The sequence below is a fragment of the Entelurus aequoreus genome, linkage group LG12 (genome assembly GCF_033978785.1).
Source record: "Entelurus aequoreus isolate RoL-2023_Sb linkage group LG12, RoL_Eaeq_v1.1, whole genome shotgun sequence".
Classification (NCBI taxonomy): domain Eukaryota; kingdom Metazoa; phylum Chordata; class Actinopteri; order Syngnathiformes; family Syngnathidae; genus Entelurus; species Entelurus aequoreus.
This window is the reverse complement of record NC_084742.1, coordinates 69,346,009-69,361,008: the sequence shown is the minus strand read 5'-3', so window position 1 is coordinate 69,361,008 and position 15,000 is coordinate 69,346,009. Positions and strand designations below refer to the sequence as shown.

The following is a 15,000-nucleotide window of genomic DNA, read 5'->3' as shown; positions in this document are numbered from 1 at the left end:
AAATAAAGAAAACGCATTGAATGAGAAGGTGTGTCCAAACTTTTGGCCTGTACTGTACATGACATTTTATTCGCAGTCGGCAGGGTTCCCCAAATAAGTCGTCGCAATTTTTATTGGGTGTGTAAATATTTATTTTTTTTGTCAGAGTTTATGGACGTTACGCTAACACGTGGTGCGTTTTGTCATGGGGGCTAGAAAAGTTTGCGTCCCTCACCTGTGCGATCTCATACAGCAGCTTGTAGTGCTCCTCCCGCTTCCGCAAGGTGCACAAATTGCAGCCCATCCTGGTTGCCAGGGAGACGCAGCGCCGTCCGCCGGAGTGCGATGCTTTCCTCCCCGCGCTCCTTCTCCTCTCCTCGTCCTCGGCTCCCCGCCTCTCTCTCGCATCCGTGTGCCCTCAGAGGGTCTCCTTGGCTCTGCCGCGCAAACACGCACGCGTGTGAGACCGCCGTCTTTAGTGATGTTCGGTGGGCGTGCGGGGATGGTAGAGGCACCTGACTTCCAGCCGCATGCCTCCTCTTCTTCAGTGTGAGCGCACTCTCGCCCGCGCACACACTTTTGGCTCAGGCAGACACACCTCCTTCTGTGGCAGGCTGCCTACACACACACACACACACACACACACACACACACACACACACACACACACACACCATGCTCCGGGTGGGCTTCCTGAGTGAGGAGCATCCTTATTGGTTGTGCGAAGAAAAAGGAGGCAGGAGGGTGGGGAGCCGAATGTGAGGTGTAAGTCCATCTGTATTTGTTGTTGTTGTGCCATCTCTTTGTTAGGGAATTCACGATAACACATCTAAACACACATTGGCGGGGCAATCAATGCTCGCACTTTACACAAGAGTGGGGCCACAGATTGATGCCGGCTGGACGCTGTGACAAGAGCACTGACGACGCAGGAGGAAACACAGACTAGTATTGATTGGCTTCAAATTAGCTTTAGTGGCGGAGAGAAAGTGAATTCACGCCATGCTCGGAGTGCCCGTACAGCAGGCCTGGGCAATTATTTTCACTCGGGGGGCCAAATTTGGGAGAAAAAAATGTGTCTGGGGGCCGGTATATCTATTTTTAGGAACACTAATACAAAACCTCACAATAATGTCTGATTGAATGCTAAAAACGTTACGACAGACCGCCTTAAAAAAACAGAATGGAATTTAAAAAAAATTTACTGAATGAGACACCCAGAATGTACATGAAAATAAAGAATGTGGGATTTACAATATTTAACTACGGACGATAAAACACTGAATTAGAGATGTCCGATAATGGCTTTTTTGCCGATATCTGATATTCCGATATTGTCCAACTCTTAATTACAGATTCCGATATCAACCGATACCGATATAAACAGTCGTGGAATTAACACATTATTATGCCTAATTTTGTTGTGATGCCCCGCTGGATGCATTAAACAATGTAACAAGGTTTTCCAAAATAAATCAACTCAAGTTATGGGAAAAAAACCCTCAAATCTAAACTCCAAACATCTCAGAACAAGCTAGTCAGGTTACTTCTAGACCTCCACCACAGATCCCACCTCACTCCTACCCACTTCTCTAAAGTGGGCTGGCTCAAGGTGGAGGACAGAGTTAAACAACTTGCACTGAGCCCGGTCTATAAAATCCGCTACACCTCCCTGATACCGAAGCACATGTCAAACTACTTCCTTAACGTAAATGACCGCCATAACCACAACACCAGGGGGAGCTCCACTAACCACGTTAAACCCAGATTCCGAACTAACAACACCAGGGGGAGCTCCACTAACCACGTTAAACCCAGATTCCGAACTAACAAAGGTCTTAACTCATTCTCTTTCTATGCCACATCAATGTGGAATGCGCTCCCAACAGGTATAAAAGAAAGGGCATCTCTATCCTCCTTCAAAACCGCAATAAAAGTTCACCTCCAGGCAGTTACAACCCTAAACTAACACCCTCCCCGGATTGCTAATAATCAAATGTAAACAATCAAATGCAGATACTTTTTCTTATGCCTTCTGATCTCTCTCTCTCTCTCTCTCTCTCTCTCTCTCTCTCTCTCTCTCTCTCTCTCTCTCTCTCTCTCTCTCTCTCTCTCTCTCTCTATGTCCACTACTTGATGTCCATACCCCCCCCCCCTCCACACCCCTGATTGTAAATAATGTAAATAATTCAATGTGATTATCTTGTGTGATGACTGTATTATGATGATAGTATATATGATAGTATATATCTGTATCATGAATCAATTTAAGTGGACCCCGACTTAAAGAAGTTGAAAAACTTATTCGGGTGTTACCATTTAGTGGTCAATTGTACGGAATATGTACTGCACTGTGCAACCTACTAATAAAAGTCTCAATCAATCAATCAATGCCATATTTATTATTGAAGTCACAAAGTGCTTTTTTTTTTAACATGCCTCAAAACAGCAGCTTGGAATTTGGGACATGCTCTCCCGGAAGAGTTAGTGCTGCAAGGGGTTCTGGGTATTTGTTCTGTTGCGTTTATGTTGTGTTACGGTGCGGATGTTCTCCCGAAATGTGTTTGTCATTCTTGTTTGGTGTGGGTTCACAGTGTGGCGCATATTTGTAACAGTGTTAAAGTTGTTTATACGGTCGCCCTCAGTGTGACCTGTATGGCTGTTGACCAAGTATGCCTTGCATTCACTTGTGTGTGTGAAAAACCGTGGATATTATGTGATTTGGGCCGGCACGCAAAGGCAGTACCTTTAAGGCATGCCTCCAACGTTGTTGTCTGGGTGGAAATCGGGACAAATTCGGGAGAATGGTTGCCCCGGGAGATTTTCTGGAGGGGCACTGAAATTCGGGAGTCTCCCAGGAAAATTGGGAGGGTTGGCAAGTATGACTGGGAGACGCAACTGCTCTGTACTTCTCCCTACGTCCGTGTACCACTCCGTACAGTGGCGTTTTAAAAAGTCATACATTTTACTTTTTGAAACCGATACCGATCATTTCCGATATTACATTTTAAAGCATTTATCGGCCGATAATATCGGCAGTCCGATATTATCGGACATCTCTACTAAAAAACGTTATGACAGACCGCCTTAAAAAAACAGAATGGAATTAAAAAAAATGTTTACTGAATGAGACACCCAGAATGTACATGAAAATAAAGAATGTGGGTTTTACAATATTAACTACGAACGATAAAACACTGAATATTGACAACATATGAACGTCACACCCCCTCTCGATCGACATGTTTTACAATCAAGCAAAACACAACAAAAATGCAACAAACAGCGAAATATGAACATGGAGGGTAAAAAAAAACCCACCACCTACAATCTGATACATCTGATACATCACTAAGCTTTAGAACTTTGTTGTAAAAATCTCCTTCCGCGTCTGTCCCTGACACCCACATTTTCAGGCTGGCTGCTCTGGAAACACTCTGTGGAAACGCCCCTCACCCACACTGCTTGGTGCCTCGTCTGAGCTGCTGTGACGTAGATTACCATAGTAACTAATTAGATTACCATAGTAACTAGTATATCATGCAAAAGCGCAGATTCCAACCGTTGAAATACTTTGTAAAGTTCAAGACTTACGGTCATTTGAAAACATCACTGCACATCATAATGGCAGCTACATTCCATCTTAAAGATCTAAAAAAAAATATTTGAGACAGCACAGGGACAGATTTAGGAATTTTTTTGAAGCATGTGCAAAAAATTTCTTCTTTTTTACTTTTTCTTTTTAATGATATGGACCTAATGGGAGCCCTATTATTCAAAACCAATTCTATTAATACATGCTGTTGGGTATTTGGGATCTGCATACAGGCACAAGAGATTGATGCAACGTTGATTTTCATTACATGCCCTTTAAAACTGACTTTGAAACAACTTTGCAAAATAGTTGTGTTTGTTAATTTAGACAACGTTGATGTTTGACGTTGGATCAAAGTTGTTGGTTGCGAAATGACCAAATTTCAATGGTCAGTTGATACCACCTGACATTGAATAAACTTTGTAAAAAAGTATGGTGTTTCAACTAGGGATGATGTTTGATAAGAATTATCGAGTTCGAGTCTATTATCGAATCCTCTTATCGAACCGATTCCTTATCGATTCTCTTATCGAGTCCAGATAGGTTGTTGTATATGGGAAAAAAAACACAATATTTGGTTTAACAAAAGCTCACTTTTATTATATAAGAAAACAATTTAATCTAATAAATAAATAAATATTGACTGTTACCCCCCTAAAAAAATAAAATAAAATAAATAAACATTGACTGTTGTTACCCAAAGTATATTAAGTGGGATTTTTCAGAAAAACAAATATATACAGTAACACAAAAACAAGCTGTCTCTGTGATCACTATAGGTGTATAAATAATAATATAGTGTTAAATAAAATCAGTCCCTTGGGCACAAAACTGGAAATAATACAGCTCTCCAAAAAGTGCACTTCTGCTGCTATTTGACATAACTGTTTGTTATGATGCTTTGGCATTTTTGCACTTTAAAGAAAGAAAGAAAATTCTATGAAGAGAAAAGTTGTTTGCAAATGTGGATACAATGCTAAAAAATGAAAAGTTAAAGCTAAAAAAAGAAATACACTTTAGTGAGTTAACATTATTTCTTTATAGGGGGAAAGATGTTACGAGCTAGGGAATATAACAACTACACTACCCAGCATGCAACGGGAGTGACGAGCATGCGCGGTAGCCCCGAAAAGTGTTGTTCCATATCGTCACCCGTGAAAGTAAACCTCAAGAACTCAGCCAACACGCCTCGTCTGCATTATTTATAATTAGACAGACAACACATATACAGTGTGAAAAACGAAAGTTCAAAAAGGGAGATATGTTGTATATATATGTATGTGCTGCGGTTGCTTTAAGAATGTTGCGCCAGCTGCCGTAAAGGAGGTGCGTCGCTAGCCTGGTTGCTATGTTTCCGGTGGGTCATAAAAGTGTTCTTCATGAGTTTGTAACCTGCTCAAATCTCTCAGTAAAGTTATTCATTGGATTATATCTTTTGTTTTAAACTTTATTACACCTTGGAGCGCTTTTTCCCGTCCATTGTTTTCCTGCTTTCGCTATCTGCGCCTAATGACTGAGCTACGTGACTGATTTATTGTGATGTCACACGGAGCATTTCTGGTCGGGACGGGATTCGTTCCGAGGGATTCGAATAAAGAACCAACTCTTTTCTTTACTATAGTGGTCTCGATAACGGGTACCGGTTCTCAAAAAGGGATTCGAGTCCGAGGACTCGGTTATTTTCTTATCGAACAACCGGGAAAACCGGTTTCGAGTATCATCCCTAGTTTCAACGTTCTATTTGTGTTGTAGCATATTGGTTGGAAAATTACCAAAATTCAATGGTTAAATCAACGTCACAACCTGACATTGAACAAATGTTTTCAAAATGCATGTTGTTTCACTTGCTGTATTTGTGTTGTACAATATTGGTTGGAAAATGACCAAAATTCAATGGTCAAATCAATGTCACAACCTGACATTGAATAAATGTTTTCAAAATGCACAATGTTTCACTTGTTGTATTTGTGTTGCACTTCTGTGCAAATAAGTACAGTTGCACTTGTTTTTTCAAATGTGTTTATTCTGTAAAGGAATGAGTTAAATGTTTAAAACGACTGGTTAAAGGCCTACTGAAAGCCACTACAACCGACCACGCAGTCTGATAGTTTATATATCAATGATGAAATCTTAACATTGCAACACATGCCAATACGGCCGGGTTAACTTATAAAGTGCAATTTTAAATTTCCCGCCACACTTCCGGTTGAAAAAGCCTTCGAAGGATGACGTATGCGCGTGACGTAGCCCGAGGAACAGAGGTATGCCTTCTCCATTGAATACAATACAAAAAAGCTCTGTTTTCATTTCATAATTCCACAGTATTTTGGACATCTGTGTTGGTGAATCTTTTGCAATTTGTTTAATGAACAATGGAGACTGCAAAGAAGAACGTTGTAGGTGGCTGTAGCAACACAAGGACCACTTACTCGGGTAGCAGACGCCTAGCCGATGCTAGCAGACGCCTAGCCGATGCTAGCAGACCCACCGCACGGATGATCTGGTGAAGTCCTTCGTCGCGCCGTCAATCGCTGGAACGCAGGTGAGCACGGGTGTTGCTGAGCAAAGCAGATGAGGGCTGGCTGGCGTAGGTGGAGCGCTAATGTTTTTATCATAGCTCTGTGAGCTCCGGTTGCTAAGTTAGCCTTAGCGTCATTAGCAACAGCATTGTTAAGCTTTGCCAGGCTGAGATCTAATAACCGTGTAGTTACATGTACATGGTTTAATAGTATTGTCGATCTTCTGTCTATCCTTCTAGTCAGGGATTTATGTATTTTGTTTCTATCTGCATTTGAGACAGATGCTATCACGTTAGCTCATGCTAAAGATGCTAAAGAGCTTCGTCGATGTATTGTCGGGGAGATAAAAGGCACTGTAATGTCCATTTCGCGTTCTCGACTCTCATTTTCAAGAGGATATAGTATCCGAGGTGGTTTAAAATACAAATCCGTGATCCACAATAGAAAAAGGAGAGAGTGTGGAATCCAATGAGCCAGCTTGTACCTAAGTTACGGTCAGAGCGAAAAAAAACATGTATTTCACTGCATTCTAGTCCGTCACACTAACGTTCCTCGTCCACGAATCTTTCATCCTCGCTCAAATTAATGGGGTAATCGTCACTTTCACGGTCCGAATAGCTCTAGCTGCGTTGAAAACAATAGGAAAATATGAGGGAGTGAACAACTGACAACGTCACGCTACTTCCGGTAGGGGCAAGGTTTTTTTTTTAATCAGAGACCAAAAGTTGCGAACTTTATCGACGTTGTTCTATACTAAATCCTTTCTGCAAAAATATGGCAATATCGCAAAATGATCAAGTATGACACATAGAATGGATCTGCTATCCCCGTTTAAATCAAAAAAATTCATTTCAGTAGGCCTTTAAAGGCCTACTGAAAGCCACTACTACCGACCACGCAGTCTGATAGTTTATATATCAATGATGAAATCTTAACATTGCAACACATGCCAATACGGCCGGGTTAACTTATAAAGTGACATTTTAAAATTCCCGGGAAATATCCGGCTGAAACATCGCGGTATGATGACGTATGCGCGTGACGAAGTCCGAGTAACGGAAGTTATGGTACCCCGTAGAATCCTATACAAAAAGCTCTGTTTTCATTTCATAATTCCACAGTATTCTGGACATCTTTTGCAATTTGTTTAATGAACAATGAAGGCTGCAAAGAAGACAGTTGTAGGTGGGATCGGTGTATTAGCAGCGGACTACAGCAACACAACCAGGAGGACTTTGTTGGAGCGCTAGCCGCGCTAGCCGCCGACTTCACCTTGACTTCCTACGTCTCCGGGCCGCCAAACGCATCGGGTGAAGTCCTTCGTCCTTCTGCCGATCGCTGGAACGCAGGTGAGCACGGGTGTTGATGAGCAAATGAGGGCTGGCTGGCGTAGGTGGAGAGCTAATGTTTTTAGCATAGCTCTGTGCAGTCCGGTTGCTAAGTTAGCTTCAATGGCGTCGTTAGCACAGCATTGTTAACCTTCGCCAGCCTGGAAAGCATTAACCGTGTATTTACATGTCCACGGTTTAATAGTATTGTTGATTTTCTATCTATACTTCCAGTCAGGGGTTTATTTCTTTTGTTTCTATATGCAGTTAAAGCAAGATGCTATCACGTTAGCCCGTAGCTAAAGCATTTCGCCGATGTATTGTCGTGGAGATAAAAGGCACTGAATGTCCATTTCGCGTTCTCGACTCTCATTTTCAAGAGGATATAGTATCCGAGGTGGTTTAAAATACAAATCTGTGATCTACAATAGAAAAAGGAGAGAGTGTGGAATCCAATGAGCCAGCTTGTACCTAAGTTACGGTCAGAGCGAAAAAAGATACGTCCATCGCTGCCTCTCAAGTCCTTCACTGTAACGTTCCTTATCTACGAATCTTTCATCCTCGCTCAAATTAATGGGGTAATCATCACTTTCTCGGTCCGAATCTCTCTCGCTCCATTGTAAACAACGGGGAATTGTGAGGAATACTAGCTCCTGTGACGTCACGCTACTTCCGCTACAGGCAAAGCTTTTTTTTATCAGCGGGCAAAAGTTGCGAACTTTATCGTCGATTTTCTCTACTAAATCCTTTCAGCAAAAATATGGCAATATCGCGAAATGATCAAGTATGACACATAGAATGGATCTGCTATCCGCGTTTAAATAAAAAAAAAATCATTTCAGTAGGCCTTTAATAGTGCTATTATGAAGTGCAATGTCAGCACAATTTTTTTTCCCTGCAATTTCAAATGCACTTGTTTCTAATAAATAAATACAGCGTTTTAAAAGCATACACAATCTGTGTAAATATATTAGTATGTGGTTAAAAGGACTTGAAAGGACTCGGAACTCAAAATGCAGGACTTGGGACTTAACTTGAGACTTTCCAGTCTTGACTCGGGACTTGAGGGCAAAGACTTTAGACTTACTTATGACTTGCAAAACAATGACTTGGTCCCACCTCTGCCAAAATACACAGAAAGAGGTGCCAGCAGGCAAGAAAAGTGAGTTTAGTTCAGGCACCTTCTTGGGCAGCTGGGTCTTTAAGCTAAGGGGTCCTCGGGAGGACATGTTGAATGTTTAGCAGCAGTTGTGCTTCATTCTGCGTTTTGTGTTAAAGGTGGGTGGAAACGACTCAATACGATTGCTAATTAATACAATTGTTATGCAAATTCGGTGGCAAATGTCGTCGCCAATACACATTACTGTTATTTGTTTTGCTAAATCATTCAAGATGGAGCTAAACTTCAACCAACATGTGCTCGTTCAGCTAGCACACTTTTCTATTCCTCTGGTTTTTTTTAATTTTTATTTCAGATACCAGACAGACATATATTCTTTCAGAAAGCAAGTGTAAATAAATAAATCTGACATAAGATAATAAAGATAGTTGTTTTAGTTAAGTGTGTAAACATTTTAAAATGTAATTGATTAATGTTAAACCAGTATTATGAGGCAGGTCTTGTAAAGAAGCTTTCATTGGTGTGTCAATTTTCACAAATTTTTAATCAATAATTAATTGCTAATTAATATGTGAATTAATATAACATAATTAATCAATACAAAGTCCATTGGACTCAATATTTTAGATATTTAGATATGTTAAATTGCATTAGATTAGTGTGTTTCAAAGGGGACAATGCAATTTCATAAAACACATGACTACACATGGCTAAAAAAAAGCCAGAAGGCTAGTTTTCATCTGTGGTCCCCTGGTCATGATGTAAAAACGGCAGTGAAATCACAATTTAAAAAGAAAAGAAAGTGCATCTCTACCCTCCTTCAAAACCGCACTAAAAGAACACCTCTATCGGCCGAAAAATGCTTTAAAATGTAATATCGGAAATTATCGGTATCAGTTTTTTATTATCGGTATTGTTTTTTTTATTTTGTATTTATTTTTTATTAAATCAACATAAGAAACACAAGATACACTTACAATTAGTGCACCAACCCAAAAAACCTCCCTCCCCCATTTACACTCATTCACACAAAAGGGTTGTTTCTTTCTGTTATTAATATTCTGCTTCCTACATTATATATCAATATATATCAATACAGTCTGCAAGGGATACAGTCCGTAAGCACACATGATTTTGCGTACTGCTGGTCCATTAATATTACTAACCTTTAACAGTTAATTTTACTCATTTTCATTAATTACTAGTTTCTATGTAACTGTTTTTATATTGTTTTACTTTCTCTTTTATTCAAGAAAATGTTTTTAATTTATTTATCTTATTTTATTGTATTAATTTTTTTTAAAAAGGACCTTATCTTCACCATACCTGGTTGTCCAAATTAGGCATAATAATGTGTTAATTCCACGACTGCATATATCGGTATCGGTTGATATCGGTATCTGTAATTAAAGAGTTGGACAATATCGGATATCGGCAAAAAGCCATTATCGGACATCCCTACCTCCAGGCAACTACAACCCTAGACTAACACCCTCCCCCCACCACATCCCACCTCCTTGTATTGTAAATAATCAAATGTATATACTTGTTCTCATGCTTTCTGAGCTCACTATGTTCACCGCTCGCAGTACACATCCTACCAAGTCAAACCTACACTGTTTCAATGTCCATTTCTCAGATGATATAATTGTTGATGACTGAAGTGATGATAACAACCAAACCTAACTCCCACCCCCTGCCCCAACCCCCTCCACATTCCACCCCCCGGATTGTAAATAATTCAATGTATATACTCTGATGATTAACTTGTGTGATGACTGTATTATGATGATTATACCATGAATTGATTAACGTGAACCCCGACTTAAACAAGTTGAAAGACTTATTTGGGTGTTACCATTTAGTGGTCAATTGTACGGAATATGTACTGTGCTGTGCAATCTACTAATAAAAGTCTCAATCCATTAAAAAGAGAGAAAAAAAGAAAAAAAGCACACAATACATATACAATATGATCAAAAATAAAATACAACATAACATTTATCTTAGCATCAAAACAGGCTCATCGTTTAGTGCTGGCAGCTTTTTTGTGAAGGTCTTGTATGTTGTGACTAGGGCTGCAACTAACGATTAATATGATAATCGATTAATCTGTCGATTATTACTTCGATTAATCGATGAATAATAATTGGATAAAAGAGACAAACTACACTTCTATCCTTTCCAGAATTTATTGAAAAAAACAGCATACTGGCACCATACTTATTTTGTAGGGATGTCCGATAATGGCTTTTTGCCGATATCCGATATTCCGATATTGTCCAACTCTTTAATTACCGATACCGATATCAACCGATACCGATATCAACCGATATATGCAGTCGTGGAATTAACACATTATTATGCCTAATTTGGACAACCAGGTATGGTGAAGATAAGGTACTTTAAAAAAATAATAATACAATAAGATAACTAAATTAAAAACATTTTCTTGAATAAAAAAGAAAGTAAAACAATATAAAAACAGTTACATAGAAACTAGTAATTAATGAAAATGAGTAAAATGAACTGTTAAAGGTTAGTACTATTAGTGGAGCAGCAGCACGCACAATCATGTGTGTTTACGGACTGTATCCCTTGCAGACTGTATTGATATATATTGATATATAATGTAGGAACCAGAATATTGATAACAGAAAGAAATGGGGGGAGGGAGGTTTTTTGGGTTGGTGCACTAATTGTAAGTGTATCTTGTGTTTTTTATGTTGATTTAATTAAAAAAAAACAAAAAAAACGATACAGATAATAAAAAAAAACGATACCGATAATTTCCGATATTACATTTTAACGCATTTATCGGCCGATAATATCGGCAGGCCGATATTATCGGACATCCCTATTATTTTGATTATTGTTTCTCAGCTGTTTGTACATGTTGCAGTTTATAAATAAAGGTTTATAAAAAAATAACTAAAAAATTGCCTCTGCGCATGCGCATAGCATAGATCCAACGAATCGATGACTAAATTAATCGCCAACTATTTTTATAATTTTAATCGATTTAATCTATTAGTTGTTGCAGCCCGAGTTGTGACCAGTTTAACCTCCTCAGGTACTGAGTTCCACACATTTGCGCTCTTTACTGACCAGGCCGACTTACTGAAAGTGCTCCTGCGCAGAGGAATATAACAGTCACCTCTGACACGCTCATGGCTGTTTCTTTGACTGATGAACTCTGCCAGAGGATCTGGAGCCAATTCATGCAGTACTTTATAGGTCAGTTTTAAGTCTGCAAATGTGTGAAGACTGTCCCAGTTTAAAATACTATATTTTTTTTAGAATGGCACAGTGGTGATAGTGCCTAGGTTCTTTATCCATAACCTTAATTGCTTGTTTGTACAAGATTTCCAATGGTTTTTTTTTTAAAACTCTGACCAACCTGCTAAAATGTCATAACTTTCTTAATATTTACCCCTTCTTAAAAAGGTTGGTATCATTGGAAAGCTTGCTAAACAAAACAACTGAAAAATGAGGTTTCACAGTTACGGTGCATTTTTATTTGATTTAATTCATGAAATTAGCATTGCAAATGGCGGAACATTTGAGTAAAAAATGCTGGTCAGACTCAGCAAGGCAATCGGCGGGTCCAAAAAAATCAGTCTGCCAATCGATCAATTTAAAAGATATAAGTGGCCTCTGCGGACATCCAGCCCGCGGCGAATACACACATACCTATTTAGTTAATTGGTTTCGGACATGGCAGCAACAAATACATTTTCGCAAAGTAGGAATTATTAATTATAATTAAGATATTTCATAGTTAGAGTACAACAAAAATGGTTTACCACTTTCTAAATACATTTTTCAACATTACCAGAGCCCTGCAGACATCAATAACACCCTTTAGTCACACTTTCTTATGCAATATAATGCCTGGGGCTGAGCCAATCTGGCCACAATATTAATCAGCTTCTCTGATTGGTTTGGCCTCATCGAGTAGCTAATTCTAATGTAGTATTAATATTTTTGTCATTTACCTGTTGTCATGCTTGAAAATGCTTAATTTAGGGCAAAAAAACAAGAAGTTGTTGTAGAACAAGTGTGTCAAACTCATTTTAGCTCAGGGGCCGCATGTAGGAAAATCCGTGCACTCGCGGGCCGGACTATTAAAATCATGGCATTAAAACAAAAAAAATGACAACTTCAAATTGTTTTTTTTTGTCTTACTTTGGCCAAAAATAGAACAAACACATTGTGAAAATAATACAATAAAAATATAGAAAAAAATACCGGCAGCGCTAAAGTTTAGATCCATGAAGGAAAGTGAATGAATAATTATAACTGAATACATTTACATATGCAAAGAAATGTGTTTTCTTTTGTATTATTTTTTTTTAATGAATTAAGTAACGTTTATCACAACCTTTTTCCGAAACACAATATAGAATGTGAGATACAACAGGATAATGCATGCAAACAGTTACAAAAAAGTGGGACCCCAAAAATGTACTGTGGGACCCCATTTTTATGACTTGATGGGGTCCCTGGGACATTTTGAAAATTCCTAGCGCCAACACTGATGGAGTATTGGTGCGTGCAAAACAGCGGTAGGCGGCTGTGGCCTGCAAGCCGGTCCTAATACTAATCAAATATCATCCCGGGGGACATAGATAATTCAATCGCGGGGCCGGATTTGGGCCGCGGGCTTTGACTTTGACACGTGCTTTAGACAACTACGATGTGGCGAGGGACTACTGTATTGGATTCCTACCTGAGAAAAGCCTGGTATACATCATCTTATATTCGAATTTTGGCTATGTGTACATGCAAACTAATTGTTAAAGGAGTAAAAAAAAGTTTTTGAAATGATAAAAAAAAACATAATTTTCTTAAAGCCGCTTTCTGACCGTCTCTTCAAGATGCGCTGTTTTGTGGGCTATGTTATTTACGTGCCTCCACTTCGCCGCAGTCTTTGTTGTAGTTTTTAGTGCTTCCACAGCTAGACTACTAACAAATATAAGTTACAACTATACACAACTTTGTATTAGAAATGGCAACAGTCACGGATGCATGTGCATGTATGAGCCAGTTTGCCCCACAACACGAGGATAGGGACCAAGAAGGAGTTATTGACTACAGCGTCAGACTACACTGCAAAAACTGAAATCTAAGTAAGATTAAATACCTCAAATAAGGGTGATATTTGCTTATTTTCTGTCTGATAAGATAATTTTTCTCACTAAGCAGATTTTATGTTACAGTGTTTTACTTGTTTTAAGGGTTTTGGTCCTAAATGATCTCAGTAAGATATTACAGCTTGTAGCTGAGATTTTATGACCTATATTGAGTAAAACGTGCTTGAAACTAGAATATCAACTGATGCAAAGCTGTGTCATCAACACTCACAAGTATAAAACTACATTTTTAAAGTCATAATTTCTTACTTCAAGCATGAACAAATAAATCGTGATGCCGAGCGCATATCATTATGTCAAGATAATGGCACTAGCATTTACTTAATTTAAAAATATTTTTCAACATATTGAGCAAAAAGGTGCACTTGTTATTAGTGAGTATATACTTATTTTAAGGTATTTTTGAGTTCATTGAGGTTAGCTAATTTTACGTTTTGGAAAGTCTTGACAAGCCGAATTTTCTTGTTCTATCGGCAGATAATTTTGCTTAGTTCAAACAAAATACCCCTAATTTTTGTATTAAAAAAAATCTTGTTTTTGAACACTGACTTTTTGCAGTGTACAATGGCGGACCAGCGCAAACCCATCCATCCATCCATTCTCTACCGCTTCCGCTGACATCACACTTCGGAAAAAATTCCAAACGGGTCGTTTGGAGGGAGTATGAAGGAAGGCAAGATTGTTTTATAGATAGCTCTGCAATTCGTGCATGGTTTTGTTTCAAATTTTCGGGAATTATGCAGATCCCAAATACACAAAAACCGGTACCAATAGGTAGGGAAAGTTGGTTTTGCGTAATAGGTCCCCTGTAAAGGATGGCACTGGCACACAAAAAGAAAACCCTTTTGTTATCATCATTGAAATAGTTTCCATAGGTAGGAAACACGTCCTGCCTTGTGTTTTATGGAGGTAAAAAGACCACTAGCTTGATTTATGTTTGCTATGAACATTCGGCGAGGGAACTCCCAGTAAACTAGCATCCAGCATGACGAATAGCTGTCACCAGAGAGAAGACGAGGAGAAGGCGAGCGCAGATGCTTCATCCTCCTTATCACCAGTCAAGCAGCTACAAGGACCATAGCGGTCTAGTCAAGGGCGCCGGGGCATGACCAGATACAGCCCCCTCGATAACACTTAACCATGTTCCCTATAGATGAGGTCACTGCGAGAGGTGACATCACCGCCTAATGAATTTTTGCAAAAGTTGAGAACACGCACTCCACTGAGCTAATTTTCACAGCAGGGGGGACATAAAATTGCAAAGGTGCCGGTTTATGACCTATCATCTTCTTTCTATCATCTC

At 39.1% G+C, this 15,000-nt stretch overlaps 1 protein-coding gene and 1 long non-coding RNA gene across 3 annotated transcripts in view; one reads left to right on the top strand and one right to left on the bottom strand.

Moving 5' to 3' along the window:
• The window catches only part of pdzrn4 (PDZ domain containing ring finger 4), a 66,704-nt gene extending 66,134 nt beyond the window's left edge, over positions 1 to 570 (bottom strand). For both annotated transcript variants that reach the window (XM_062066556.1, XM_062066557.1), the window contains exon 1: positions 215 to 570. In XM_062066556.1, the coding sequence (XP_061922540.1) occupies positions 215 to 283 (69 nt within the window). In that variant the 5' untranslated portion in view covers positions 284 to 570. The remainder of the gene's footprint in view (positions 1 to 214) is intronic.
• Positions 571 to 8,555: 7,985 nt separating this feature from the next.
• LOC133662504 (uncharacterized) overlaps positions 8,556 to 15,000 on the top strand; it is a 36,589-nt gene continuing 30,144 nt past the window's right edge. The window contains exon 1 of the long non-coding RNA XR_009828118.1: positions 8,556 to 8,699. This is a non-coding gene — a long non-coding RNA (uncharacterized LOC133662504). The remainder of the gene's footprint in view (positions 8,700 to 15,000) is intronic.